The 27,557-nt window shown below is 38.0% G+C and overlaps 1 protein-coding gene across 1 annotated transcript; it reads right to left on the reverse strand.

The window, feature by feature from the left end:
- Nucleotides 1–920: 920 nt before the first annotated feature.
- DSC1 (desmocollin 1) lies at nucleotides 921–27,557 on the reverse strand. Its single transcript, XM_040588636.1, has 16 exons — nucleotides 27,283–27,557; nucleotides 24,752–24,836; nucleotides 21,824–22,026; nucleotides 21,226–21,351; nucleotides 19,847–20,002; nucleotides 18,783–18,927; nucleotides 17,380–17,546; nucleotides 15,670–15,804; nucleotides 14,235–14,420; nucleotides 12,581–12,840; nucleotides 12,228–12,370; nucleotides 10,229–10,444; nucleotides 8,407–8,640; nucleotides 6,332–6,453; nucleotides 4,790–5,026; nucleotides 921–3,995 (listed from the first exon to the last, which is right to left on the reverse strand). The coding sequence occupies exons 1-16, from the start codon at nucleotides 27,319–27,321 to the stop codon at nucleotides 3,798–3,800; spliced, it is 2,652 nt and encodes an 883-aa protein (XP_040444570.1). The 5' UTR covers nucleotides 27,322–27,557; the 3' UTR covers nucleotides 921–3,797.

Genomic DNA, 27,557 nt, shown 5'->3' on the forward strand with positions numbered 1-27,557 from the left:
TGACATACGGGAGAGATTCCAATGAAGGGTAACAAAAACAATGAAGGGACTGGAGCATCTCTCCCATGAGGCAATGCTGAGGCACATGGGACTGTTCAGCCTGGAGAAGAAAAGGTTCAGGGGAGATCTTATTAGCATATATAAATATCTGAAGGAAGGGTGCATAGACGACAGAGCCAGACTCTTCAGTGGTGCCCAGCAATGGGCACAAACCGAAACATGGGAGACGCCACCTGAATACCAGGTAACACATTTTTACTGTGAAGGTGAGCGAGCACTGGAACAGGCTTCCCCAAGAGGTTGTAGAAGCTCCATCCTTGGAGATACTCAAAAGTCATCTGGTCCTGAACAACCAGCCGTAGGTGATTCGGCTTGAGCAGGGAGGTCAGATCAATGACTTCCAAAGGTTCCTTCCAGTCTCAGCCATTCAGTAAATTTACCTCTTCCCTTGAAGCCAGACAACCAAAACTCATGTTCCACTGGTCCCTTGATCATTTAATCATAGGCATCATGCAATCCCTACGATATTAATATCCAGCTGCTTTATGACTGCCAAACATGAAAGTTTGGGTTGTCTGCTGCCATTGGTTTTCTTTCAGAGGTTTTGAAAATAGGCACTTACTTATCAGTAAGATGACAGAGCAACACTTCGCACTTTTAAGATCCTGAATTCACCATGTGCTCTATGATTGTGTTCGAAGCACTAAAAAAGCCTCCCAGACAACTGGCCAGCTTGCACTATGGAACTTCAGGTAGAACTCACCACATTTCATGCTGCAAGGACAAGTACTACTAGCATTATGGCAGTATAACATAACAAAACCACTTCAATTAAAATTTAAAAATCCAATTGACTCTAGGAATAGGCATGCTTACCTTCATAAATTACTTCACCTACAAGAAATGAACAGGTTTTGTCAAAGTTTTTTATTTTGCAAAAAATTTATTACTCACTGTTGTACAAAATATACCTAAAACATGATGTTAAGATAATGTTGACACAGCTAGTTCACAAATTACCTAGCGGAAGAGAACAAATCTTCACAATTTTTAGGTGATTCAAGATGGTAACGACGAGTGAATTATACATTTTGAAATATTTCATTTGTAAGCTTTACACAAATGTTATTTGGTACTTACTATTTGTAAACCTTAATCATTAATACAATGGTTTCATTCACATGATCAGAAGAGACAATGAAAATAATGTTTTGCAGTTCATTTTTTGAAGCACCTCAGTTACCTTTCTACTTTTGGTTTTACAGAAATTGCTGGTTCGGTTCAGAACAGAGACAAACAAGTAGAAGTGATTCCAAGTTTGTGCTTTGTTTAAAAAATGCAAATAACTAATTATTTGTTTGTTGAAATGTAAAATAAATAAATGGTAACATTTTTAAGGCAAATTAGACTGAAAAACATGATTTCAATAAGTCATCGTTTTAACTCCGGGGTGGTAAGTTGGCAACCATCTACTTAAAATAGCCAACACCAACTCAATTAAAGCTCAAATAAATTCAGTCTATTATTTTAGAACAGTACTCCTATTTCATGAGGAAAGAAACTGTTATTTCCAGAGGTTTCACTAGACCACCCCCCAAGTAATCTTCAAAGAGTGCATTTTGTTATTTATCCTAGGTTCTGCTGAACTATAGGATTTTTATATAATTTAAAAAAAAAAACACAAAAGCCCACAAACAACCAAATGGGGGGGTGGAAGACAGTAACATTACCTTAAAAAAGCGTATAGTGAGTAACTAAAAGATGCAAGACAGCAAGACACAAAGAAGCAAGGGAATCATTAGGGGAGAGATCTTCACCTGGCATTAAGTCAGCACAGCTCCACGGGTGCCAGCAGAGTTAGCCTGACTTACATCAGCTACAGGCCTATCCATGTACAACAAAACTCATTTATGTTAGTAATAAAGAAGAGTAGTGTTCAGAAGAGCAGTGTTAGCATGCATTTTTAAAATAAAGTATGTCCGTAACACCTTGGTTCTCATCTAGTATTTTGCTACTGGTGACTGTTGCTCTTACCACTGGCAGTGGATCTAGTTCAGGATGAATTCACCACCACTTTCAAATGTTAAAATACATTTAACATTGGTCTATAGAGTTATTAACCACAGCTAGTTCTTACCAAGAAATATTCTGAAGCTCATTTACAGTGTGAAAAAGAAGGGTTTAAAAATACTATAACTGTGCTGAATTTTTATACTGTTACGGATTTTCACTGACCATAATTTGCGTGGGATGAACTGCAACCAGTGGAAGCCAGCAGCAACTGAAACTTAGAGCAGTGACCCTGTTGTTACCAGTAATTCCTTTTACTGATCATTAGCTATACTAAATTTAAAAAGAAATCTCCCTAAAGCCTATGTTTACAGAGCAAATCCTAAAAGCAGACTTATAGTAACAGAAATAAGTAATTGCACATATTTCTTATAGGCAGGAAGACTTTTTTAAGGCACAAGAGAATTCCCAGAAGACAGATTACTTAACCACTAGTGCAAATATCAAAAAAAGCATAAACAGGGGAAGCAGAGGCTGAAGTCCAGAAATAGCTTATGGCAGCATCCAGGTCTCACTACTGTCATCTGCCAAAGGTATTTCAGACTTTCAGATATACATATATATATATACACACATATATATATATATAGTGTATATATGTATGCTTAATCTAGTAAAGTAACAAATAGCATTCAGATGATTTCTGCCAGAGATCTGTGTAAATGCTTACCTCTGCAACCACCACATAATAGACTCAAAACAATTAGTTTATCCCAGTGTAATTTTGCATCTCAAATAAAGCTGTATTTAAAACACTTTACTAATGCAGTGTACGAACAATCCATTTGAGCTGTGCCTTCTGTCAAGTTCTACTTACAGAAAGAAACAGTTTAATGAAGTCCATAACAAGGCAAGTAAAAAAGAGTGATAGCTACACTGGACAAAACTCTTGGCAATGTTCATCATTTCTGCAATGATACTATGTTAAAACTCACAAGAAACTGAGGTACAAACTTATGTCAAGTAAACATGAGATTTGTCTTGCACTCATTTGGACTACGACAGTCACCTCTATTATCTGATTATTATTTTTTTTCATCTTTTATTTCCTTAAAATAAAAACATATACTTGCATACAATGCTGATACCCTATGTGGTGATGCCATAAATCCCTTAGGATAGCAAGTTTGATGGGTGGTAACCCATGAGGAGAAAAATATATTTTTTGAATATTATTTTACATATATACAATATATATATTTAATTTTCAATCAAAATATAAAGTTTTCTAATGTATTCATAGTATTTTTATGTGAAAATGAAAAAGTATTTTGTATCTCAGTTCATATAAGTTAAAAATTAACAAGGTATTTGATATCCATCAGTAATCTTTTTTGATTTATTTCTACAGATTTAAAAGAAAACAAAGAAACAGTGAGTTAAAAACTTTCCTTCTCCAAAGCCAAATACATTAAAATTTTGAAGCTGAATTAATTAAAGGAAACACCAACTTCTGCATTTTAAGTAATCACAAGGAATAGGAAATAATCTAAGTAGAAACTAGCATTACTATATTAACACAGTCTAAAGAAAAAAAAATTATTCTTATTTTTGATGGAATGTGTATAGCAGAGATAAAAGTTGTAAGTTTAAAGTAAGAGTTACACTCTCATCAGTCTATATTAATCTTGATAAAACTCTGCCCCCCTCAATTCCAAAATACTTAATATCACAGAAGTATGAAAGCCACTTATTTACAGGTTTTTTCAGCACTGTGAAAGGCACATTTATCTTTTTATGCATGTTTCTGCTAATGTCCTAAACTTGGGTTCCAGCTGATCTAAGAAGTCAAGTGCCTCTTCTTCATGCTGATCACTGCAGCAGCCTACAGAGCCAGCCAAGGATCCTTTTCCTTCATAGTTATACGAAAGAAGATAATCTTCAGAATGCTTCTGTTCTTCATCCTGTCTGCATAGGTGCACCTTCTGCATAGGAAGAGAACACATCTTATTACTTTCTTAAATTGTTATCCTAAACATATTGCATAAAAATATTTTTTTTTGATTTACCTTTCATTGATTAATTTTTAATCAGAGTGTGTCCTCTAATGGATTCCTATATACAAAAAATGCACATGATTGGTCTATATCATTAAGACTACAAAATATAAGTATTTAATAAATAAATCATTTCTACTAATCATGTATGTAACAATGAAAGAGGAAGAACCTGTTTAAATAACCTGTCAAGCAACTAAAATCCATTCAAAATGAAGAGACTGATTTACACATAACTAGTTAGGCAAGTAGTGAAGTTTTTGATCTCCAAAACATGGATAACTATGTTTCTAATGCTGTACATTCATTCCTGCACCATTGCCAGGTTACGTCTCAGGTTTAAATTAGTACAAAGCAAGCAGTTACAATGAAAGCAGATAGATAGACATTCTCAGAAAAACGCACAAAAGCTTGCTTAATTCTTCTGAGTGAGTAAATGTTCTCAGTTAAAAATAGCATACTGACTATTGTTTAAGCCAGGAACAGTAAGTCATTTACACTTACATCTAAAATATGTAAAGGATGACTTTTTGAAAGGGCAATATTCCTAAGGGGATGCAGGGGAGCAAAGGAGAGGAAAGATGAAAGAAAACCAAAAAAAAGCAAGCCACCTTTCTAGCACAAATACATGTCTTCCTTGACAAGTCTGTATATATTGACCACAACCTACACTCAAAAAAAGAAACAAACCACGCACAAAAAAACAGTTTCAGAATACTTACTTCACCTAAACGAGGATGTGTGAAATTATGCCATTCTGAGTAGGAGTATCTACACGTATCCACCATAGGCTGTCCTCCTCCTTCTTTGACTGATCCCAGAGTCTGATGTCCACCTCCCTTGACTGATTCCAAGGTATGTCCTCTTCCTTTTACCATTTCAAATGTTTGTTGATCTCCTGTTTTTATTCCATATCCTCCTTGATCACTTGTATTTTGTAGAGGAATTATATTGTGATCCTAAAAAAAGATGCAGTAGTGGAGATAACTTTACTGTTGGTTTTTTTCCCCCCTCCCTTTTTTTTTTTTTTTTTTTTTAAATTCAGAAGATGAAACAGCAATCAGGAACTGTCAATACTGAAAAATCTCCAGCTTTGCACTGTGATATTTTGAACAAAAAGCTATCCTTAGTACTTAGTATATAAAGATCAGGAAGTGGTCTTTGGAAAGGGAACTATGACAAGGGGGAAAAAAAATAAAACTGCATTTAAATATGATATGAGATCCAAAAGCTGATTCTTTATCCCAATGAAAGCTGTACTATAATCCATATGCTAGTTTCTTAAATTATCACATAAAAATAATGTTTAGTTTTCAAAGTCAACCTGTAACCCATTAAGCCAGATATACAGTCTTAAGCATAAGTTTCATTCTGTTTGTTCATACATTAAGTCTGTATACTGAGTAGAATATGGAAAAATAGTACGGGACCACAAATTAAAAACTACATTATCAGTTTATAATAGCACTAAATTATGTTTCATAGGCAACAAGAAATGTAACGCTTGTCACCATTAGGATTTCTTGGTTTTCAAGGTGAAGTAATGGTTCAATGGTTTTTAATTTAACTCAGTGGTTTGTAAATTAATCTCTTTCTTAGGGACAGCAAAGTCAGGGGGTGAGGGACAGAGGAGGAGGGGAAGATTCTGAAGAGCTAAATCCTCGTGCATGAACACAGTCCTGGAATGGACTATGTTCATGGTAGACTGAATCTTAAAGTTTAGATGCCAGAAACAAGAATATATTTCATAAACATGGACTGTTCAATTAAGTTTTTCCCACTGTCTCAAAAATCAGCTGTATTTGGGGTCATTTTTCAGGGGAAGGGCAGAAATTGCACCTGCAATTTACAATGACTGCTAAGTTTAAAAACCGTTCTCCAAGGAAAAGCAATGTTTTTGCCACAAACATACATTGAACCTAGGCAAAATAGTAAATTTCCACCTAATCTTATTGTTGAAAATGACTTAAGTGATTAAAATGTTCACCTGGAAGTTCCAATCAAACAGTTAAAAGTCTGGCAGATTTAGAGGCAGTCAGTCTAACAACTACAAAATACATTTAAATATATATGGTACTACCAACTCTGCCTAAAGTAAGAATTTTAAAATTATTTTTAAATAGCAAAGCACATCTAATGATCCCTGTGCTTATTACTTATTTCTTTTACTAAATCATTTACTTGCAGGTGGTCCTGTCCTCAAGCTGAAATGCTATGGATATCTTAATTGCAAGTTTCTACACTGAAGTAAACAGACAACTTACCATCACTTCTTCTCCTGGAGCTTCTGTATTTGAAATGATTAAATTGTGATTGGCACAATCATCAGTCACATGCCTGTGCATTACCCCTGAGCCACAGCAGCCACAAATTGTGATCAGGATTACTATGGAAAGGAAATAAGTGAGGAAGATACTATGAACTTTACCTCATAACAGTATCTACTTCCATTTGAGAATGAATTTTGTTGTATTAGTCTTTTTAAATACCTTAAGCATCAAGTACAGTTTAGAAATAATACTTTATTTACAAAAATGCCCATACTCAAAACTGTACATACACACTATAAGAAGTCTTCATTACATTGTTTAAATAGATCGTTCTTCTAAAAAACATCTAAAACACATGAAAACACTGGGACTGCAAAATTTTACAGTAGTAAGAAATTTAGACTAAATCCAACTGAAAAATTGTATCTTATGCCTACAACAAGCTTGTACATGACATTTTTCATGTATGAACACAGGGATGTCAAATTATACCATAAGGAACTAAAATGCAAGCAAAGGTCCCAATACCAGAAACTTCCGTTTCACAGAAAAAGACAGTGAAACCCTGGAGGACTTCAAGCCTTATGTTACAGAACCGTCTTACTTAATTCCTTGTATTCAGCTTATTCCTCCTATAATACTGCTTTGTATTGTCACTGGAGACTCAGTCAGAAATGGCTTTGTACAAAAGAATCAGGAGCAATTAATACCTCTCCTAAACAAAGGACTAATCATTTCATTCAGAAAACCATCTCCTTCCTTCCTTCTCTTTTCAAGTTGACAGTTTAGAAGTACAGAAGCCCACAAGGAACAGAACAGTTCTGCCTAACTGGCCACTGAGCAATCTGGTCTCTGAACACACAAACTTCTGTAGAAATTGGCCAAGAGCTACTTTCAAGCTCATTTAGCTTCTGCAGCTATCAGCTGTCAGTGAGATCTGCATCAGTGGTTCCAGCAGGTTGCCTCCTGATGCTGACAGATGGAAAGACATTCATGACAGCACTGAGTAGAGGATACACAGGGTAAAATCTAGCCATAATAAAATAGTGGGTCTCTTCAGCATGCATTAAGTCAAAGGGTAGTGGCAAAAAGCTAGCTGACATTTCACACAGTCCCCCTACTGAGCATCCCCACATCTGAAAGTTCCACCCCTGGACCGTATCATGAATTTGGGTACCTGCTGTGTATAGATAAAACATGGATCTATCTCATCTTCAAAACATGTGCACGTCCCAGTTTTCCATCTACCTGAGTAAGGACAGCTAGCTGAGACTCAACAGGAGCAACACAGATTGATCGTTACCAGAAAAAAAAGGAAAAGAAAGGAAATAAAACCCTAATTCTGAAGTATTTCTTACTGTAGCGTGTCGTCTGGTGATTTTTAAAGACATTCTTGGTCAGACTATGTCTGATTCTGGTAAAAATAATGACCTGGCGTTGCTATTACGTACCACTATCACCACCTCATTGGTTAACAGCAATATTAACCTGCTAAGAATCTCTTAAGGCTTTGGGCAACACCAGTAACACATGTATTCAAGGGTTTGGTCTATTGTGGAAGTATCCAACCTGTGCTTCAACATTACACTGGCTCTTATAATATCCCTTCTGAAATCCAGTATTTCTGATACTCCATGTTTTAATCCATGACACAAGAAAAGCCACAAAAAAGCTCTAGGAAAATGATTTCAGCATTCCCACACACTGAAATGTGCATCCCAAAGCCAGCACTAAACTCACAAACTTCACTATACTCACCTCAAGGCAAGATCTGATAAGCACTACAAATCCTCTTGCAGTGCAGGTTTTTTGGCCTCGCTAACATGAACACACACAGTATCTTACATAAAATGCACTTAAAAGAATAAACAAAAATCCATACACAGTAACTATAGGACAAGATAAGAAACCTGTGATACTGATACAAATAGAGCAGGTATATTGAAGACAGTGACGAGGGCTGTATAACTGCCTAAATAAAAAAAGAAATGTTTGAATCTAGTTTGAATCAGGTTCTCTCAACTAACTAAGTGGTTTGTACTTTGTCTTAAAAAAACAAGTGTACTTACGCAGCAGTAATAGCGATCCTAAAATCATTGCAAGGATAGCCCATATGCCAAGGGTAACGCTCCCGCCAGAAAGACCACGGCCCTGGATATTGCATTCCGTTGGAGTGACGCAGTCGCAGAGGTTAACCCTCACTTGGTTCTCTCCTACCTTTCCTCCATTATCAATCACACTTACAGGAATATCATATGTTCCAAATGGAATATCACCCTTTGGTGAAAGATACACAGAATTATCTGTAAAAAAAGACAAAACCATATCCCATGTTAACAATACTTGAAACACTATTGTCACGAACATGATCACAATCACAATCTTCCCATCTGTTAACAGCTACACTGCTACCAGATCTGCATTAGCTAGTTTAAAGATATCCTAAATGTGCTGACACAAAACTACACTTTGGAAGGATTTCTACTTTCAGCAACCTTTTAAATGTTAGGGTTGCTTTTTCAATTCTTATACAGCCTTCTGACAACATATGATTTGAAACTCTGAAGTGGATTCAGTTCATTACAGTAGATGACATTAGTTGGGCTTACTGGTAAAGATCATCAACCGAACTGACATTTATAATAAGGAGTTCTGGTAGTGTGACTGGAATAATTAATCCTAAACTTAATTTATACCTCTTCTACTCTTTGCTCTACTGCTATGTTCAGTGGGAATGGCTATATCCAGTGGGAGGAAAAATCCATTTAGTCTGCTGCCTTGCTTAGTGGCAATGATTAGTGACCATGGGTTTTAAAGGATGAAAGAAATAATTTGTAAAAAATACACACAAGATAGACACTGATGCATATAATGGCTGCTTTATGATGAGGTATATGAAACTACAGGTACCACCCAGAGTATTTTTCCGGTTTGACTAATATAAACCTTGAAACTCTTCAATGTCTTCACTTTCAGACTTTGCTGTCTTTTGCCTTTCATTAGTGAATGTTGGATAGAACATTTCAGAATCAGACTCTTTTCAGGCTAATTCATGACAACATAGTAGTAAATGTAAGTGCTGCTCTTGTCGCCATCATCTGGCACCCACCAGGAAACCACCGTTGGCGACAACTTTTTGTATCAGCAAATTTTAGGAAACAGTGATTCCTTTGGTAATAAATTCTCTCCTTCTATCAAATTTATAAAAAAATAACATAAATATATTAAGGGAGACAGTAATGTTTTCTTTCACAAATGTGCTGGCTGACAGCAGTACTAAGAAAAAGAACTGCCAGGATTTTTTTAGTCAGCTTCTAGTAATTTAGGTAGTTTCAGTTTTCCAGTTCTCCACCATAACAGCAGCCTAAAGAGAGTTGTATTTTTCTTTGATGTATTAGACATTTCACTCCTAAATTCCTTATGAATTATGAGTGCATACTTCCTTTCCAGAGGTGCTGATGCAATGCATTACACTGGTTTTTGTTCTCCCACCTAATCTTCTTACATCAGAATTTCAGACAGCAGCTGATTGCTGACCCAAGGATGCTGGGAACAGATTCTTGTTTATGCTTTAAGCAGCGGACTATAATATCCTTCCCTCGGCTTTCGTGATGCCAACAATGCCACCTTCTTAACTTCTGCAAACTGTTTCAAACGCAGGCCAGTTAAGATAAAGAATACTTCAGCTGTTCCCTTTTATTTCTGGCAGTACATGACAGTACATGAAAGGAGCCACTGGAGATCATCAGGGCTACCCTGTTAGCCCCACCGGCTACACCAATTCCAAACATACATTCATCCAACCTATTCTTACAGTCCACCCAAGGGAGAGCCAGCAAGACATCCCCTGGCAACCTGCAGGTAAGTGAGGAGGAGGAAGTCTTAACATACCGTTGTGTCGAGTTATCTTCCACATGGAAGCCAAGCTACGGTCTGTTATGCGATATACAAAAGGTGTGCTGTAAGGAGACTCATCACCATCCTGTGCAGTAAGGCAGATCGGTTTTCTGTCTCTGCACATTATATAGTCAGTTTTAGTGATTCGTGGGTAATTCTTGTTCCCAGGTATGATGAAAACCTGAATTGTTCCAGTGCCTGTTTTGCCATCTATGAGACAAAAATAACTACTTTTAGCACTTACTTCTAACATTTACATATTTATTTCTAGTCCAAACTTTCATAATGAAATATCATCAACTGTAATATTCAAGTTTAGAAGTAAGGTGGAAAGCAGCTGCTGATCTGGCCAAAAAGAAAGAAGGATTTCTCATAGCTTTCGCTTGGCTGCTTCTCTTTGCTTGGCTGGTTGTAGAATGGATCAACAGCTCCCAAAGCTCCACATTCTGCAAGTGCAGACAATGTATTTTGTTAAGCATGTGTATCTGTGCAGGTACAGATACTGTTCCAACAGGAGGATGAGAGGAGCAAGAGCCCATAAATCAGGGGTAAAGGACACTGAATCAGACAGAGTCAAAAGCAGAAAGTGAAGGTCTCCAGCCTTTTTACTTCTGGAAGGAGAAAATAAATTACACTTTCCCCACCCTCACTTCCCTTAGGAACAAAAACAACTTTCAGAAACAGTGGGCTGCTTTCTGTCCTTTTCCCACTGAGTCACCATGTGGCAGCAGGATTCAGAGACACATACTAAGTCACCAAAGTCTACATGCAAGGAGTGAATGGGCTCTGCCTCCTAATTATATTTTTTCCAATACAGGAATGGTCAATTCTTGTAATTCCAGTGAAATTACATCAAGGCTACTTTTTAAAACTTTCTCCAGAGATACCTGATTGCACATGTATACATTGCGTTTATTTTACATGCAACAATTCTAAACACTTTAAATTCATATTATTTACATTTATTTTTAATATGCAAGCTTTGGACAGACAATTTTTAGCTGTAAAGCAACTTCCAAAGCTCTGCTCTTTATTCCCATTGATGTTTAAGCACATAAGGGCTCAAACTAAATCCTGCCATTGGATTTATAAAGGCAGTCCACTTTTCCTTTTTAATGCAAGATACATATTTCAGAATAAAAAGTGTGATCTATAAGCTTAACATTCTTTGATAATCCATTTGCTACATTTAGCATTTGGGAAGTGAAAGGTGTATTTCATCTTATTGGCTAGACGATGTTGAGGCAAAACTATGTCTTTTCCTACAATAAATGCATATACCCAAATTAATCAGAAAGAATAGATGATCACATTAACTCAGAACCAAAACCTGTTTTAGAATGAGAATCTGGATGTACAACTATTCCTTTACAATCAGAGTAATTTGTAAGAGCTCAACACCTGAGCAACACATTGTGTGAACACCATTAGACAACTTCAGTGACTAAGAATAAGAGCGTAATAACATAACAGCAATCAATACATCTTTTCTTGGAGGTCCTTTTAAGTTAAGGGTTTCCAAAAGCAAGACAACAAGAAGTCAAACAGAGGAGGAAATGGTAAGTGTTGCAAGGTCAATCAAGAAGTTCTCTCTGCTTTCTTTGTTGTGAACTTCACAGCCGCCAGGTGCTACCACTGTAGAGAAAAGAGTCAGGAAATAAAAGGAATACAATCCACAGGCAAATCTCTCAATTTAAACTTACCAAGGGCTTTTAAATGGCAGCAGACAACCTTTGAAAGCATTGAGAATTTGCCCCAATTACTTAAATGCTTTCTCTGCTCCCTAAGTATTTGATATAATACTCCCAAATATTTTTGATATTTTGATCAATTTGATATAATACTCCCTAAGTATTTGATAGAACTATTGCAAAGACAAGACAATGGACTATGTGGGCCTCCAGTCTGAGCCAGTATAGCTGTCCCCACACTGAATTTGCACACAAACATCTGTTATAGACCTCAAAGAACACTGACAACTTTTAGTACTCACTTCTGTCTATTGCAAGGACTGTGATATTGCATTGGCCTCGTCTCATTTCTCCTACATCTCGGTCCAAGACTTTAACGGTTCTGACTTCACCCGAATTTTCATCTATGCTGATCCAATTGCATTGGCCAGGTGGTATCCGGTACCTGTCAAGAATAATTTGTTTAGATCTCACACATACACACACATTCATATACATACATGCACATACATAGATACATGCATTCATACAAGTGTGCACGCACACACACAAAGCATCAACAACTGATCCTCCTGAAACTAAATGAGTTTCTCCCTTCCAGTATGCCACCTATGCTGTGGTCCAAATAAAACTAGTAGATAACATTGTTTCATACCGTATGCCTTCACTATTTCCAGTTTCTGGATCTTCTGCTATGTATCTCCCAATATTTGTCCCAATATCCTCACATTCTTTAACATCTAGGCGTAAGTGACAGGGTTTAAACACTGGCCCCTCATCCACATCCAGGACATGCACTGTAACGGAGCTGGTGCTCTGGGAAAGTTGTTGTGAATGTGGTGCCAGCATGTAGGGTGCCTCATTGTTGACTGCAATCACAAGGATCCTTTGCTTGGCGCTTTCATAGTCCAATCCCTGTAACAAAGGTGAGGTGTTTTTCCTTCAAACCAATGCAAAACTTGGTATTGTTTTCACTGCCCAGTTGTTAAATAGATAAAACTGTACCACATTATTTATAAAAGAAGTCAGCTACCCTTGTGGAATATCCAGCTTGAGACATAGTAAAGGGACACAACTTAAAAAAATAATTATGTTAAGTTCTAAGTCAGTGGAAGAAAAGAACCTGAGGAACTACCCCTAACAGGGTGAGTAGCACCACTGTAAAATTTTAGATAAACAATTTGAACTGCGACAAGAATTAAATGTGGCGGTCAATTTTCTCCTCCCATATTTAGTTGGCCATTATTTTAGGTTACATAGATTTCCTTTCCAGCACAATTCAATCACACTTCTTGGTAGTGCCTACGTTTATTTCCTAGCAAGACTTCACCTATTGCAAACACATGCAAACTTGTGGGGTTGATCAGGAAGTATCTACCATTTACGCTTCAGACAACTTCTCCAAGATCATTGTATGCCTTTAATAGAGGTATTTATATTGTCAAGTCATAATAGTCTCTAGTCTACTACAGCATTACACTAAACACAAGAAATTTCAACTGGGGTCAGAGCTTTAGAAAAAGCTCTAACGATTACCAGCAACAAAGAACATAATAAATTAAAAAAAATTTACTGGCATCTCTTCCCTTATGATTTGTATCTTCAAATTTTAATACTACTCTTTGCTCCTTACAAGTTACCTGTTATTGCACTTTTACAAAAAAAAGATGGATGAAGAGGCAAAGGGACATGCTGGAGTACATGTACAGCGGTCCTTTAACTTCACTTCTGTGAAGTTCTGGGTACAACAAGTAACTAAACTAACACACAGTCTTATGTGTATGCAGACTCCCCCGCACCCCAGAAAAGCAAACCTGAAGTCACTATCCCGCAAAATAAAACCTGGGGAGTTTTATGCCGAGTTATTAAGTTTAATCAGCTCCCAGAGAGAGAACAAGACTGGAAGAGATGCTCACACACACTCCTCCTTTGCCACACTCCCATTTCTGTTAAAAACCCAGCCATGAAGGATTCCTCAGTTACATCCCTAAGTCTAAACAACTCCAACTGTAAAACCAGGCAAAAGCACAAAGCTCTTCTGGAATGACAAACCAAATGGAATTCCTTGAATTCTGCACACCCAAAACTGAGGAGTAGTCTGGAAGATGAGTTTTGTAGGTTATGTACCACACATGAGCCCCAATCGCAGTGCATTATGCAATCTGCTCTAGAAGAGAGTTCAGATGGACAAGAAAGCATGATTTGCCTGGTATTTTTATTCAAAGAATATCTGAGTTCTAGATTATTGGTTTTAGAAGCAACACCTGAAGACCAGCAAATTTTCCTCTACCAGTTCCATTTTTACTTACCTTAACAACACACAGTATTCCTTCATTTGTGTTTCTGTCTGTTGTAATTTCAAAGGACCGATCATCATTTCCTCTTATAATTTCATACACTGCTCCTGAGCCAGGTGAACCAGGTTCATCAAGATCAACAACAGAGACTCTCAGTATTTCTACATTCACTCTGTTTTCTTCTACTCGTGTTTCATACTTGGAATATGAAAAAAAAAAAAAATCCATTTACATCAGAGTACTATTCCATGATGCAGAAATGGAGAACACTATTTAAGTAAGTCTACTTAAGCCCAAGGGGTCAATTTACCAAGCTGCTGTAATGATTTATTTTGTTTTCATGAATTACCATATTTCCCCCACTCCTCCCTTACATCCTAAGTGAAACAGTAAACCTTTCCCACCAGCACAGTTGCAATCTCAGCTCCTTCATACACTAAAACTACCACTGACATAATTAAGTCTGGAATTCACCTTCCAGGAAAGATATATTAACAACGGTTTGCCTCTGTTATATCAGCTATAGATGCTAATTTCTGTATAACATGATCAAGCTGAGCATTTCAAAAGGCATTGGGGTAAATTAACTATATATATATAAACAAACCACAAGAACATGAAGAAAAGCCAAGAAGGGTGAAATACAACTCTACTTAGATGGCAAAGGATGAAAGGATTTTTTCTTATTTTATCCTTTTAAACAGCTGTGTTATTCTGTACAAGCTCAAGAAGCACAGATAAGAGTGACTCTGAATTAGTATTACTGATGATATTCTACAGCAGTGAGCAGAAAGGACACATATTCCTCATGGATAATGAATTACTTTTCATAAATTTCACATCAAAAAATCTCCTGTGGTACTTGAGCTGTATAAGACAATCTGTCATGAATCATACAGATGGCTGCAATAAGCAATGACCTTAGGCTAAGTTATAGCTATTGGTGAACAAGAAGTGGTTTAAATAATATTTTTGCAGAACAAAAACATTGGAAAAGCACAGAAAAATCTCAGTGAAAATCCCTGCATCTATTTCACTGATACTAACATTTTCATTTGCAACACAGAAGTATCAAAAGCTGGGCAAATGATAACAAGGTCATGACAATGCTTAGGAGTGAATCTGTCCCCTCCCTGAAAAATGGTTAAATCATGGGATTTCTAAGACTATACATTGCAGCAGAAGTGAATGAATAAGTCAAGTCAACTTACATGCCCAGTGGACATAAGGCAAATGACTTAAAACAACTAATACACCAGTAAGTCTAATTACCAAACAGCAGAACAACCAACAGAGCATTTTCAAATGTCTGTACTGGCATTAACCATCTGAGGGCTTCAGGCTTCATATCTGAGGGACAGCCCATCAGGAAATTAGTAAGGGGGGGGCAAACATAATTACTATTTGTTTTTATGTTTTTACAGACATTTTATTTGTGAAGACTTACTTGTGTCTGTTTAAAGGATGGTGCGTTGTCATTTGTATCTTCAATTCTAATGACAGCTGTTCCTGTAGTGCACAAACCAAAAGGCTGACCTGCCATATCTCTCACTTCAACTAACAAAGTGTAACTGGGTACCAGCTGAAAAGATGAATAAAAGCATACAGAAGTTTGACATACTGACTATTTTAATCCCATAGTTACACACAAGAACAGAACTAAATAAACTCCCCTACAAAATGAGGCAAAATACTTCTCAGTGGCTAAACAGCACTGAGTTCAGCACCAGTTAGCAATGTGTACATTATACCCTGTATCAAATAAAGCTCCTCACAATGTCAGCATTATTTTCCAACATCTGAAGTTTTGTAAGATATAAATGATGCACCTTCATCTGCTATCTATGTTTCCCCTTTGGAGCGGCAGGGTATTCCCCTGGGTTTCCAGCTGATAAAGTGTTTCAGTGCATGCCTCTTATTTCAGTGAGGATGACCAGAAATGGTGCTGCAATCAGCCTTTGTCTGGGCTTAAGTGAGAAGGCAGTGCCTGCCATTCCATACAGTCTGGCACCGAAGGAGTCAGTGCCCTTATCAGTTCCAAAGGGATCACTGCAGCCCATTTAAACCCCTGACCTGAGTTAAGCAGCAGAAGGCTTCTTTTAGCCTTATTAATACCTGAACAACCCAAGAGGTGGGGACCAGGGGTACCAGACAGAAAACAAGGGAGTTTGTCAATCAAGACAGTAACTCCAGTTCCGAATGCCTGGAAGTAGCATTTAGGTTTCACAGGTGGAGGAAAGAAATCTGATCCACTGCTTAAGTTTATCTTTAAAAGACAGGCGGTGGACTCGTTTTTCAGGCTTTCATTCCTTCAATAGCCACTGTGATTCTTTCATTAGTAGTCATGGTAATTCTCACAGTTGCTGCATTCTTCTCTTGCTAAAAAAGTCGAGCAGCATACCTGGAAGTGCACAATTTTGCAACACACTGCTAATGTAGATTTTCAGCCATGAAGCAACAGAATATACGCCAAAATATAATTATTTTTATCTTCAAAAAAGATATGCCTGTAGCAGTGTTTTTTTTCTAGAACGACTGTCTTATGCTAGCAATATTATTTTGAATTACACTTGCCAATCAGTTTTTTCTAGCATAAACAATCTCTCACATGACATTGTAACTAAAAAAGCCCTCCAAATAAAATAAAAACTAAAACCTCCTGCATCTGATTTACTTGCAAGCTAGCTGATAAATGGTTTGCACTTTAACTTTACGAAATGTTATATTACTGTTTAGGTTTCAGATATTGAAGATATTTCTGTTGCGTACAGGATGACTGACTACTTCCAGAAAAGCTGGTTCTTCTTCCTTATAAAGAAGCAAGAAGCACCGCCAATGGATCTTGATTAGGAGAAAACAGTGGCTCATGGGATTCATGAAAAGAGAAAAAATAAAAATCCCTAGGATTTTCAATCCACAGGTCAAACAGGAGAGCAGTGGAAGGTCCCCTGCCAAGATTAGCTAGAATATGGTGGACCTATGCAGAAACTCTTTGGACCCATTACAGGCCTCTGGAAAGCTTCAGAAGCTCCTTAGAGAGGGGAAAAAAAAGTGGGTAACAAATTATTTAACTGGTGATTCCTGTGCCAGCAATTCAGAGTTAAGAAGCTATCTGTGTGCACTACATGACAGCTAAAGATGCTTCAGGAAACATCACCTCTCTGTCGAGCTGCGGTAGTAAAACAGCAATGACGCCTGTGTCACCATGTAAAGAAAATGCTGGGGTTACTGGTGGATTTTGTGACACGATGCGGTATTTCAGTGTAGTATGCAGAGTATACGGCTCGTCTCTGTCCTCTGCAGTCAATTTTCCAACAACTACACCTGTTAACACAATACATCAATTTTTAGTTTCAGCAAAATCTGTAAATAATCAAAAGTTATTTGAACAGGTATTTCTATTTTAGATACATGATAATAGTTATTTGGTCGTTTAGTTCTAAAAGAAAATAATATTAAAACCACAGTAAATATAGTAAAATATTTCTATAATTGCAAAAATACAGTAATAGCATAAAATTGTCTATTTTAATCCTCTGGCTATTTTTTCCCTTAGACAACGTTGTAATTATTGCAGCTGTCAAAGTATAATCAAAATAAAAACTAAAAGTTTAGTTTTCAGGTAGTGTTTTTGACAGTGACTTCTAATTGAGCATCCCAAACACACCTGAAGAGGAGCTGCAGGGGGATGGAGGGGGAGGTTCAGTGCTTCCTGACATGGTTCAAACTGCAGTACTGCCTTTGGGGAGGGCTGCTGTACCTCATGCCTATAGCCCCAGTGGTTTGGAAACTTCACTTTAAATCAGTAACTCACCTGGTAAGAAGCAGAGCAGCTCAGAGAATGAAATGCAACTAGTGTTTGGGGGTGGAAGGGAAGACATTTGGCTTCCCTTTTTGTGAAGCAAGTTAGACTTTCCCCACTTTATACCCCAGCCAAGGAGATGAGCAAGGAATGGCAAACCATGGCGTCTGCATTCCTTATTCTCTAGGGCCCACCCTTCTCCCTGCTTTTGTGCTCTTCTGCTACACAGACACAGGAAGTCAGTAACAGGCAAATCCATGCCTTTTACAGGTACGGACTTTCTCCACACTCCCCCACCCTCTCTCAGAAAAAGTCCTACCTTAGCTCATCAGCTCAGACAAACACTGTAAGCTTAATCAAAGGCATTTTACACCACCACCAATTTAGTTGATTAGGAAACTAATCTGTTCAAAACTGCTTTTCTGTCAATCAATACATTTTATGGAAACAGGCAATTTTGGGTAAAATGAAAACAATTATGTTCTGAAGCTCTTACACCGTTTTAGGAACACTGAATCATCTCAGCTTTTAAAAGCTTTTTAAACAATACTTTTCACAATGATTGAGATGGCATTTGGAAATTTCTAACCATTAAGAAATCTTGAGCTGCTCTGCTAACTCAGCCTTTGGCGTTAAGAAATACTGCTTAGGAAATCCCACCGAAACTGATTAAAGGGCAGGATTACACCTAGTCATACCGGTACATACTCTGAGCTGAGGAGTGGTAACTGTGTTCGCTGACCTAAACCAATTCTTACCAGGTTTGGAATTTTCAGGGACAGAAAACTCAAAAAGGTCCTGTGTAAAATATGGCGCATTATCATTATCATCCTCTATCCTGATTGTATGAACAAGTGGTACCTCTGGTGAATAACCATCTGGAGTGGTTGCAAAGCAAATGATCTGTAAGACATAAATTCAGTAACTCACTTCATACCTAAGCAATACTCAGTATTATTACACTCCATGTTCAATGGAGGAGTCAATAAAATGAAACACAGCTTGCAAAGCATGCCATTCTCAAGACCAGGCTCTTCAGCCACACGGAAGGGGAAGTGCCTGATAGCTTACAATGATGGCAACACAAAACTTTTAAATGCTTTCTAATCTTACCCCTTTCCGTTCTGTGCACTACATGTATTTGAATCACTTTTTTTTCCCCCCAACATGACCAAACACTTTTTCCAATGCTCTTAAACACATCTTTTCCAGGTGTCTATGAGGCAATCCCAGCCCTACCAAAAATTTAGGGGTAAATGTTGCCATTTAGAACAAAATCAAGAACAGCAGCAAAACTATTTGTCCGTTACAACATGATCTAATGAAATGCAGTAATAGGTACTACAAATTACCTGTTTCTAACTGCTGCCTTATACTTCTCAGCCAGTAGAGAGAGCAGTGTACCTTGTTAACGAAACACCAAAACTGAACAGCTTGAGAGGCTCAAAAAGCCACAGCCTTCTAGACTTTCTCATTATTTTGTTTTTACACAGACCCTTTCAGTTTTCCCCCCCAAAAAAAATCTGGGATAACTTCAAACTCTGCCCAAAAGTGATGCAAATCAAATAGCTCACTACATTTATGCTGTAACTAGAATCAAAGCAGTGAAAAGCAAAACTACTCTCAAGATCTAGATGACCACTTATTTATTTATTTGTCATTGATTTCATCTCTACAACACCAAAAGTATTACTCAGACCACGTAGCTGATTCCAGATCTTGTCTGCTCCCAGTTACCCCTGTAACTCAGCTTTCAAATATATGCATAACGGGAAAAAAAAAAAAAAGGATTTAATTATATTTACACAATTTAGGCTTGTACCTGAAAGCTTGGATATTGTTCACGGTCTACTGCACGAGTAGCAAAGATATTTCCAGTTTCTCTTTCTATGTAAAACAAACCCTTTGGATCTTGATCAATTCCCGGTCCACTTGCAGAATAATAAATGGTGTAGTTCTGAGCTGTGTCTGACTGGACCTATAAAGAACATGTTTTTACACCCAAGGAAAAACAGCATCAGCATTTTAATATATTTCTCCCCTTTTCATGATCTTATTTAGCACAAGCAGGAACTCTTAAAAAAAAAGAAAACAAAACAAAACTTGATTTACTTCTACTTCTTTAACAGCTTAAACTCACAGTAGAACTGCCTTCCTTTATACTGTGAGTACATGAGAAGGGTTAGTTAATTCAAACTCTGAAATGTTTAGGGCTATCGAACAACTAAAGAAATTATGGTGTGCAGAAAATAATTTATTTTGAAATCTAATCTCTCTGGAATAGTGCACATACGAGGCACATTCATGGTTTATTATTTCTGTCCCTGTTCAAGAGAATTTGTTTGTAGTGCACTCATCGAGAATGCGGTTTCCAACTAGAAAAGAAAAAGTAAAGCAAAGGAAGAAGGACAGAAAGTACAGAAAAAATACCACCTAGAGTATACTCCATAGACATGCCAATTCAGATAGCCTCTCTGCATCTCATTACAAGCACCAAGGAGGTAACATTAGCAGTTATCTATTTATAAACACTCTCCTCCCCAAGTACTTTCTTTCCCTACTGAATGCCAGAAGTTAGGAAGGCAAGATTAGTAGAAGAATGACTGCTCTGCACAGACTCTGTTATTACACTTGTCTCTACACATGTGCCACCAGCCACCCTGTAATCTAGTGAAGGCTAGATGGATCTATGATAACTTTAGTTCTTGCATTTCTCTTTGACGCCTACCTGTTTTCTTACAATAAGTACTTTTCCTAGTAATATAGGCCACATTCAGTCCTCAATGCTACAAGTATACACCTTGAGCTCCAGAAAGGACGTAGACATGCAGGTAAGATTTCTCTCACTCTGTGTCTACAAAACCTCTTTCTAGACAATGTTTTGTGGGGAGTTGTTGGTTAGTTTTTTTAATTATGCACTTCACTGATTTCTGGGCCAAAGAGGTCTCTTCTCATAGTATGCCTCTCTCTTTTTTACAACTTTTGCACATTTCCAGTTCATCCCAACAACTACAATCACAATTTATTTCATCTACAAGTTCACAAGACACAAAATGAACAGGACAGAACAAGACAGAGGAATAACAGCAGGAATGGCATCAGTAGGGAATACGAGAGAGATCATGTTTGTTCTTCTTTTATGATAAAAGACACACAAAATACCAGCTTGTGTCATAAAATTAGGATTCATATAAAATATACCTGCTGTATTTGTAGTGGAAAAGGTCCCAGCGAGTTCTCTATCATAACAGATGGAATAGGGCCCCACCTTCTTTTGGTTCGCTTGAGGACTGTATCTCTAGCATGCCTGGTCTTCTGTGTCTGGGTCTAGGAGACAAAGAGACAGCTAAGAATATATGCATACATTCTTAACTGTGTATATTTTTCCTTAACTACTGTCCCACATTTCCACCTTTTTTTCCCTCCCTTCGTTTTCCTACTGAGCATTTTGTTTTTTCCACAGTCTTCATTTTTGATTATACCTGTGATACTATTCCAAGAGTTTTTTCATTCATTGTAATACTTCACACAAATAAAATCTGCTTTAATTCCTCGAACATAGCTTTTAAGATTCTTGACATTCCTGGTGAAGCTCCTTGCTAGCATCTCCCATTTCAGAAAGGAATTCTGCTGACCTTAAGCAGCAGTAATCAACAACTGCTAAATAAAATTATATTCTACAGAGTGCTTTGCCCTATGACTTGAATTCCAAAATTCAACTACAGTTACCCAGCATGAAACTGTACTCTATAAAACAGTACCTTTAAGTAAGTAAGGTATCTTGAAATTACAAGCTCACCTTTTTATCTTCTTCCACCAAACTAACATGTATTTCTTTTTGTATTTGTTCTTCAATGTCTTTAAGCAATATGGTAAAAGTCTTTTTCTCAGCAGACAAGGAAACAGCAGATGTTGTGTACACAGAACCATCCTCCAGAATTTTGAAGTTCCCATCACTGGAACTGACAAACTCTGCAGACTGAAGGCATTCTTTCAAATCAACTGTAAGAAAAAAAATATTCAGACAACAACTCACACAGCCTAACAGTAATAACCTTCACAAAACAAAACTAAAAAAAACATTCCCTAAGTAAAAACTGTATTTACTGACTCATAGAGTCTTCAAAAACTTGGTCATTCAGTATTTAAGCATCACAAAAATAAATTCTAGAACCCATTTATGCACTGAGATTTAACCGGGTTTACACTAATTTCTGTTCTTCTGTTCATAAGCATTTCCCAAAGGACATGCATGCTTCATGGATATCTTTTATCAAGAAGCTTATTACACTGGTAAAAATATTGAAGCATCAGAGATGAACTAATACATTCAAATGCAAAAAGCACTGCAGACATGGTCATTATTGTATCAGCAGCTATTACGTTTGCCTTGTGCTCTATGACCCACAAAATCAGTGAAGATGATTAAGTGTAAATGCCCAATGGAGATATTACATCTTGGAAGTTTTGCCCTCAGGAGGAAAGCACTGACTGGTAGTATGTGATTTAACAGTCTTGGGAGGACAAAGGCCTCTAAATTATGAGGCAGACAGATGGGACAGATAAAGACTAACTCTAGAACAAATAATTAACAATTTTTTAGATGTACATGATAGAGTTCTATGCAGTTCATAGGAAGTGCCAGGCAATTTCAGTATATTACTCAGGTATTTTTTAGTGCATTTGCTATCACTTATGGCTAAAATAAACTTCAATGCACTTCAATAAACTTGGTTCATCAGCAGTAATTCAGCACTACAGCTGGAGAAAAAGCAAAATCAGGATACTCAGAATGAACTGCAGTAGGACCACAGCACTAAGTAAGAATGACTTGGCACTGGCATCCTAAAAAAAAAATGAAGGCCAGAGACTTAAACTGTAGACAAATGAACATTGCGGAGTACAATAGGTGTCAGTGTCACATTCTCAAAACCAAAACTTTTCAATACTCCTTCGATGATGTCATAGTAGATGGGACCTTGATCTATAAAAGCTGATTGCAAAATTCCCAGAATAAATTCCAAATTTCACCCCATATGTAGATGATATTTTCAATAAACTATATTTCATTTTGCTTTCAGGAATGCAAGATAGGAAGCATCATTTTGGATATGATGTGATTTCTTCCTTCTTAAGTCTTTCTTTTAACTACTCAGTTAAACATTTCCTAGAATTTTTATAGTACTGCAGCAGTGATTCCTCTCCCTCGCCAATCTGTGCAATGAAAATTTAATATTGAAGAGAGTACCACTGCCTCACTTAAAGGCATCTCATACTGATGCACGTTACAGCACTGCATTTCCAAAAATACCAGACCAGACTAGAAACTTTGTTTCTGATGGCTATGTGAGTCAACATTCTGTTCAAGTTAGCCCTGTATTTGTGGGATCCTTTTTCTTTACAACCTCTTGTACACATTGCATGTCAGAAATACAGAAAACCTCAGAGCAAGCAGGAAAATCCCTACTCTACTTTATTGTCAAGGTAGGACCCGTGTATCAATGCAAAATATATTACACTTTCTCAATAAATGTTCAAGCAATGCCGTTTGAGCTATAAAGGTTTTGTTAAATGTTTTGGGGGAAAAAAGTTTAAGTTCCATATTATGCAATTTCTTTCATAGCACCGTAATAACATGACGTTTTGTTTTTATATAAATCAAGTTTATTTACACAGACAAATGCTGAAGTCTCTGAGAACACGCTAAATACTTAAAACAGCTATAGCAACCTTTTTAATTTTAAAATTTAACATTAAGGTCAATGAACCTTTATTTTTAAAGCTAGATTTTCTAAGCACTTGTACTGTGATGAACTACCAATCCACTTTATTTATTCTTTCTAGGAACGTAGACTAGGATTGCAAATTTGGAGCATATTCCTCTGTTGTCCTAGGACTCACACAGGGCATCTCAGAATCCTCAAACTCAGTCTCAGGCAGCACCGAACCCTGTAGCAGCTCTTATGGCACACCTTTTAAAAGCTGCCTTTTAAAGACTGGTCTGGAGAAAAAGGGGAAAAAAACACGAAGAAATAAATAAAAATAAAAAAAAAAAAAAAAGGGAGTGGGGTGTTTTCCAGTCTCCTCTATTCCTCTCAGTTACCTGGGCACTGCCCTAAAACAAGACCAATCGTCCAGCCAGAAAGGAGCACTCTCTGAACCGAGTATGCATGCAGGACACCTTTGCAACCCATCCCCTTGCATGCCCTGAATGCCCCAGCACTGCCGAACAGTCACATCCGAACAGTCACATCCGTGTTTCACAGAGCAGCAGCTTCTGGGTAGTTGGTTGTGTGGGTTTTGTCTTCTTTTTTTTCATTCCCATTATTCAAATGAGTTACTGCCTTCTTCATATGATTATGTGGGTTATGGGTGCACTTTGGAATATCAAGCCAATTACTTAAATACTAAGCCCTAGATTCCAAATTTTGAAAACACCAAACTCTGCCATTCTAGTTTTAAAATAATTACCGCAACTTGACAACAGCTGTTTACACGTAAGTTAATTGTAAGCACAGTCAGTGCTCAAATCCGTAACAAACATAGGGCGTATCCTTCATAAAAAGGCTGATCCAGTTCTTTAACTGGCTATCTAGTCATCCATTCATTCCATCGGAGAAAAAAAAAAAAAAAAGAAAGAAAAAAAAGAAAATTCTCCTTCACTGTGAACAGCATCTCCAGCAAAGGTGCAATGTTGTATCAAGATAGGCATCTCACAGTTTCTCACCTCTGCCAACTAATGCGTCGGCCTCTAGTTCAGAAGGAACATGAAAAATTACTTTCTTGCAAGCTTCACAGCACAAACTCAGTACCTAGAAAACAAATTAAGAAATCAGGAAAAAAAATAATTACATAGTACTTTGAATAATCGCTACAGACAGTGAAGCTGCTTTTGGATTGTTTTTTTAAGACAAGCCAGTGAAAAGCACAGAAAGCACTCTTCAGCTAAAAATTCAGGTAGCATAGCGTGTAAAGCTTCAAACTGGAAACCAGATCTGACTGCTGCTCCTGGATCTGCCCATAGCTTGTAGGGTTTTTTTTCCTAAAATCATGGCAGTACTGACATTAACAGCAGAAGTGTCCTTCAACTAGAAGATTCCACCTACGCTATTACTTTAGAAGTGGAAAGATAAAACGTAGGTTTGCCACACACTCCCTCCAGTAGCATTCTTGGACAATTTAGATCCAAGGTCTCCAAGTATTAAGTTTCAGTCCATCAACACTCAGATTGGCAGAACTGTAGTGATGCTTAACATTAAAGGGACAAGTGTCTTATTAAAACCACATGACGACACTTGTACTTACATATCACTTTGCATCTTCAAAGTACATTCTCAACAAACTAATTAAATCTAGCTTCAGCAATTAGATATGACATAAATAAAACATTGTGTATCACAGCAGTCCACTCCCATATAACTACTTTCAAAACGGGGTCCTCCTCAAAATTCAGATGAGTAGTAGATAACCAGACATTTTTATACAAAGAATCATATGGACGTACAAAGATTTTCCTCAGCACAGAACAATCCAGTCCTGACCTCAGATGATATATACGTGTGTGTTTATTTAACTATCTTGCCTAGTTTGTATCCAGATGTTTAAAACTGTACTTCAAAAATCACACAACCAATTTAACAAAGAAATAGAGAAATGTAAATAAATGTATTCACCCTTTTAAGTACATTTATTCTTTCAGGATGAAAGTCTAGCAAAAATGAAAGTAATTTTTATTTTGCACATACCTTTAATTCCAAAGGTATAAAGAAGTAAATAGTTAATGGGAACTCTGAAAATTACTTGTGATTCTTATTAAGAAAATATTTAAATAAAAATACTTTCAAATTTTTAAGACATTAGGAACCTTTAGAAAAACCGATCAGAGAAAAAAAAAAAGTTGAAATCTAGAATTTTACCATTGCATTAATTTAAACACTCTGCATTGTAAAAGCTCTTCATACTGCTCCTTGCATGTACACATAGATATAAAAATATATATATAAAAAAACAATTTAAACACCCCTCCTTATGATTTAGCAGACACTTTCCTTATTAACAGATACTTAATAAAACACTTTCCTGTTAGACACTGTATTAAAGTTATTAAAATCCCACCTTCTTATTACATTGTTCTAAGATATTTTAAGAATCAATGACATCTAATTTTGAAATAGTAATGCCAAGCAAGTCTGATGTCAGCACAAAGAACTACTGAGGAGCTAAACACATGTAAGCGGGAGTTATTATTGGATATCAAGATATAAGGAAAAAATAAGCTAAGATGTCCTTTCACTTTGTACAAAGAAGAGACTTCAGCAGCTTTCTGGCTGCTGGCAGGTTGTTGGTTTTGGGGTTTTTTTCTACTGGACAGGAGAATTCCTTTTACTTTTTTTTTTTTTTTTAAGTTAGATGTATGAATAAACTCGCTTGGGTTTCTTTGGCTTTTATTATTAATATCCTAGCAAAGGCAGACACGTATAGTGTCTGGAATAGTAACAACCTTCATCAAAACGTACACATATAATTAATACAAAAATAATAAATTCAGTGCTTCAACACTACCGAGTATTTTTCTTTGAGGCTCAAAGGATCATCTGCTCCCTTTTTGTAAACGCAATGGTAACAGGGAATACAAGGGGTAGAAAAAAGAAGTCAAATCACTTTCCCTCATCCACTTGAAAAGAAAAAGACAGAGAGAGAGCGAGCTCCCGAACGGCCTCTCCGCGGCCGATAGCCACGCACACGGTAAATCGAAGGTAAAGGAAACCGCTGGAGCTGGTCCACGCACAGCCAGCTCCTCCAGAGCCGCTCCACAGCACACGCACATCCCCTCCCCACGGAAAGGGGACAGCCGTCGGGGGCAGAGGGGCAGGATTTCAGCACAGTGAACCGCGGCTTCACTTTTCCAATGGACAACCAGAACCGGCTTTACCGACCCGAGCTCGCCTCCACCGCGGCACCCCGCGGCCGCCAGCCCAGCCGCCGAACCCCCCTGCCCCCCGGGGCCGCGCAGCCACCGCGCTCCCCACGCGCGGTACGGGCTGCCGGCCGCTCCTGCGCCCGCCCCTCGCCGGGGGAAAGCCCACCGGGAACGGGGAGCCGGCGAGCGGCTCCCGCAAAGTTCCTCCTCCGCGCTGCGCGACCGCGGCGAAGCCAGCAACGGCGCTGCGGCACGGCCGGGTGCGTGAGCGGGCTGCGCGGCCGCGCACCGCCGCCCCCCCGGCGCCCCCCCACTCACTCCCCCCGTCCCTCACTCACCAGGAGGCCGAGGACGAGGCGGGGGGCTGCGGGGGCCATGGCGCGCGGGGGTGCGCGGGAAGGGGGGAGCCGCCGCCGTCGGTGCTGCCACGGCGAGCGAGCGAGTGCGCGGCGGTGGCGTGTCTCCGCGGCAGGCCGTCTCCCTCTGTCCCCTCCTGTCTGCCAGAGCAGCCGGCCGGTGGGGAGGGTGGGACCGCGTGCAGCAGCGCGGCGACTTTAATTACTTTTTCTTTTTTTTTCCCCCCCTCGCTTTTGGGTAATGCCCGTCCCGGGCA

Source organism: Falco naumanni, chromosome 3 (assembly GCF_017639655.2).
Source record: "Falco naumanni isolate bFalNau1 chromosome 3, bFalNau1.pat, whole genome shotgun sequence".
Classification (NCBI taxonomy): Eukaryota; Metazoa; Chordata; class Aves; order Falconiformes; family Falconidae; genus Falco; species Falco naumanni.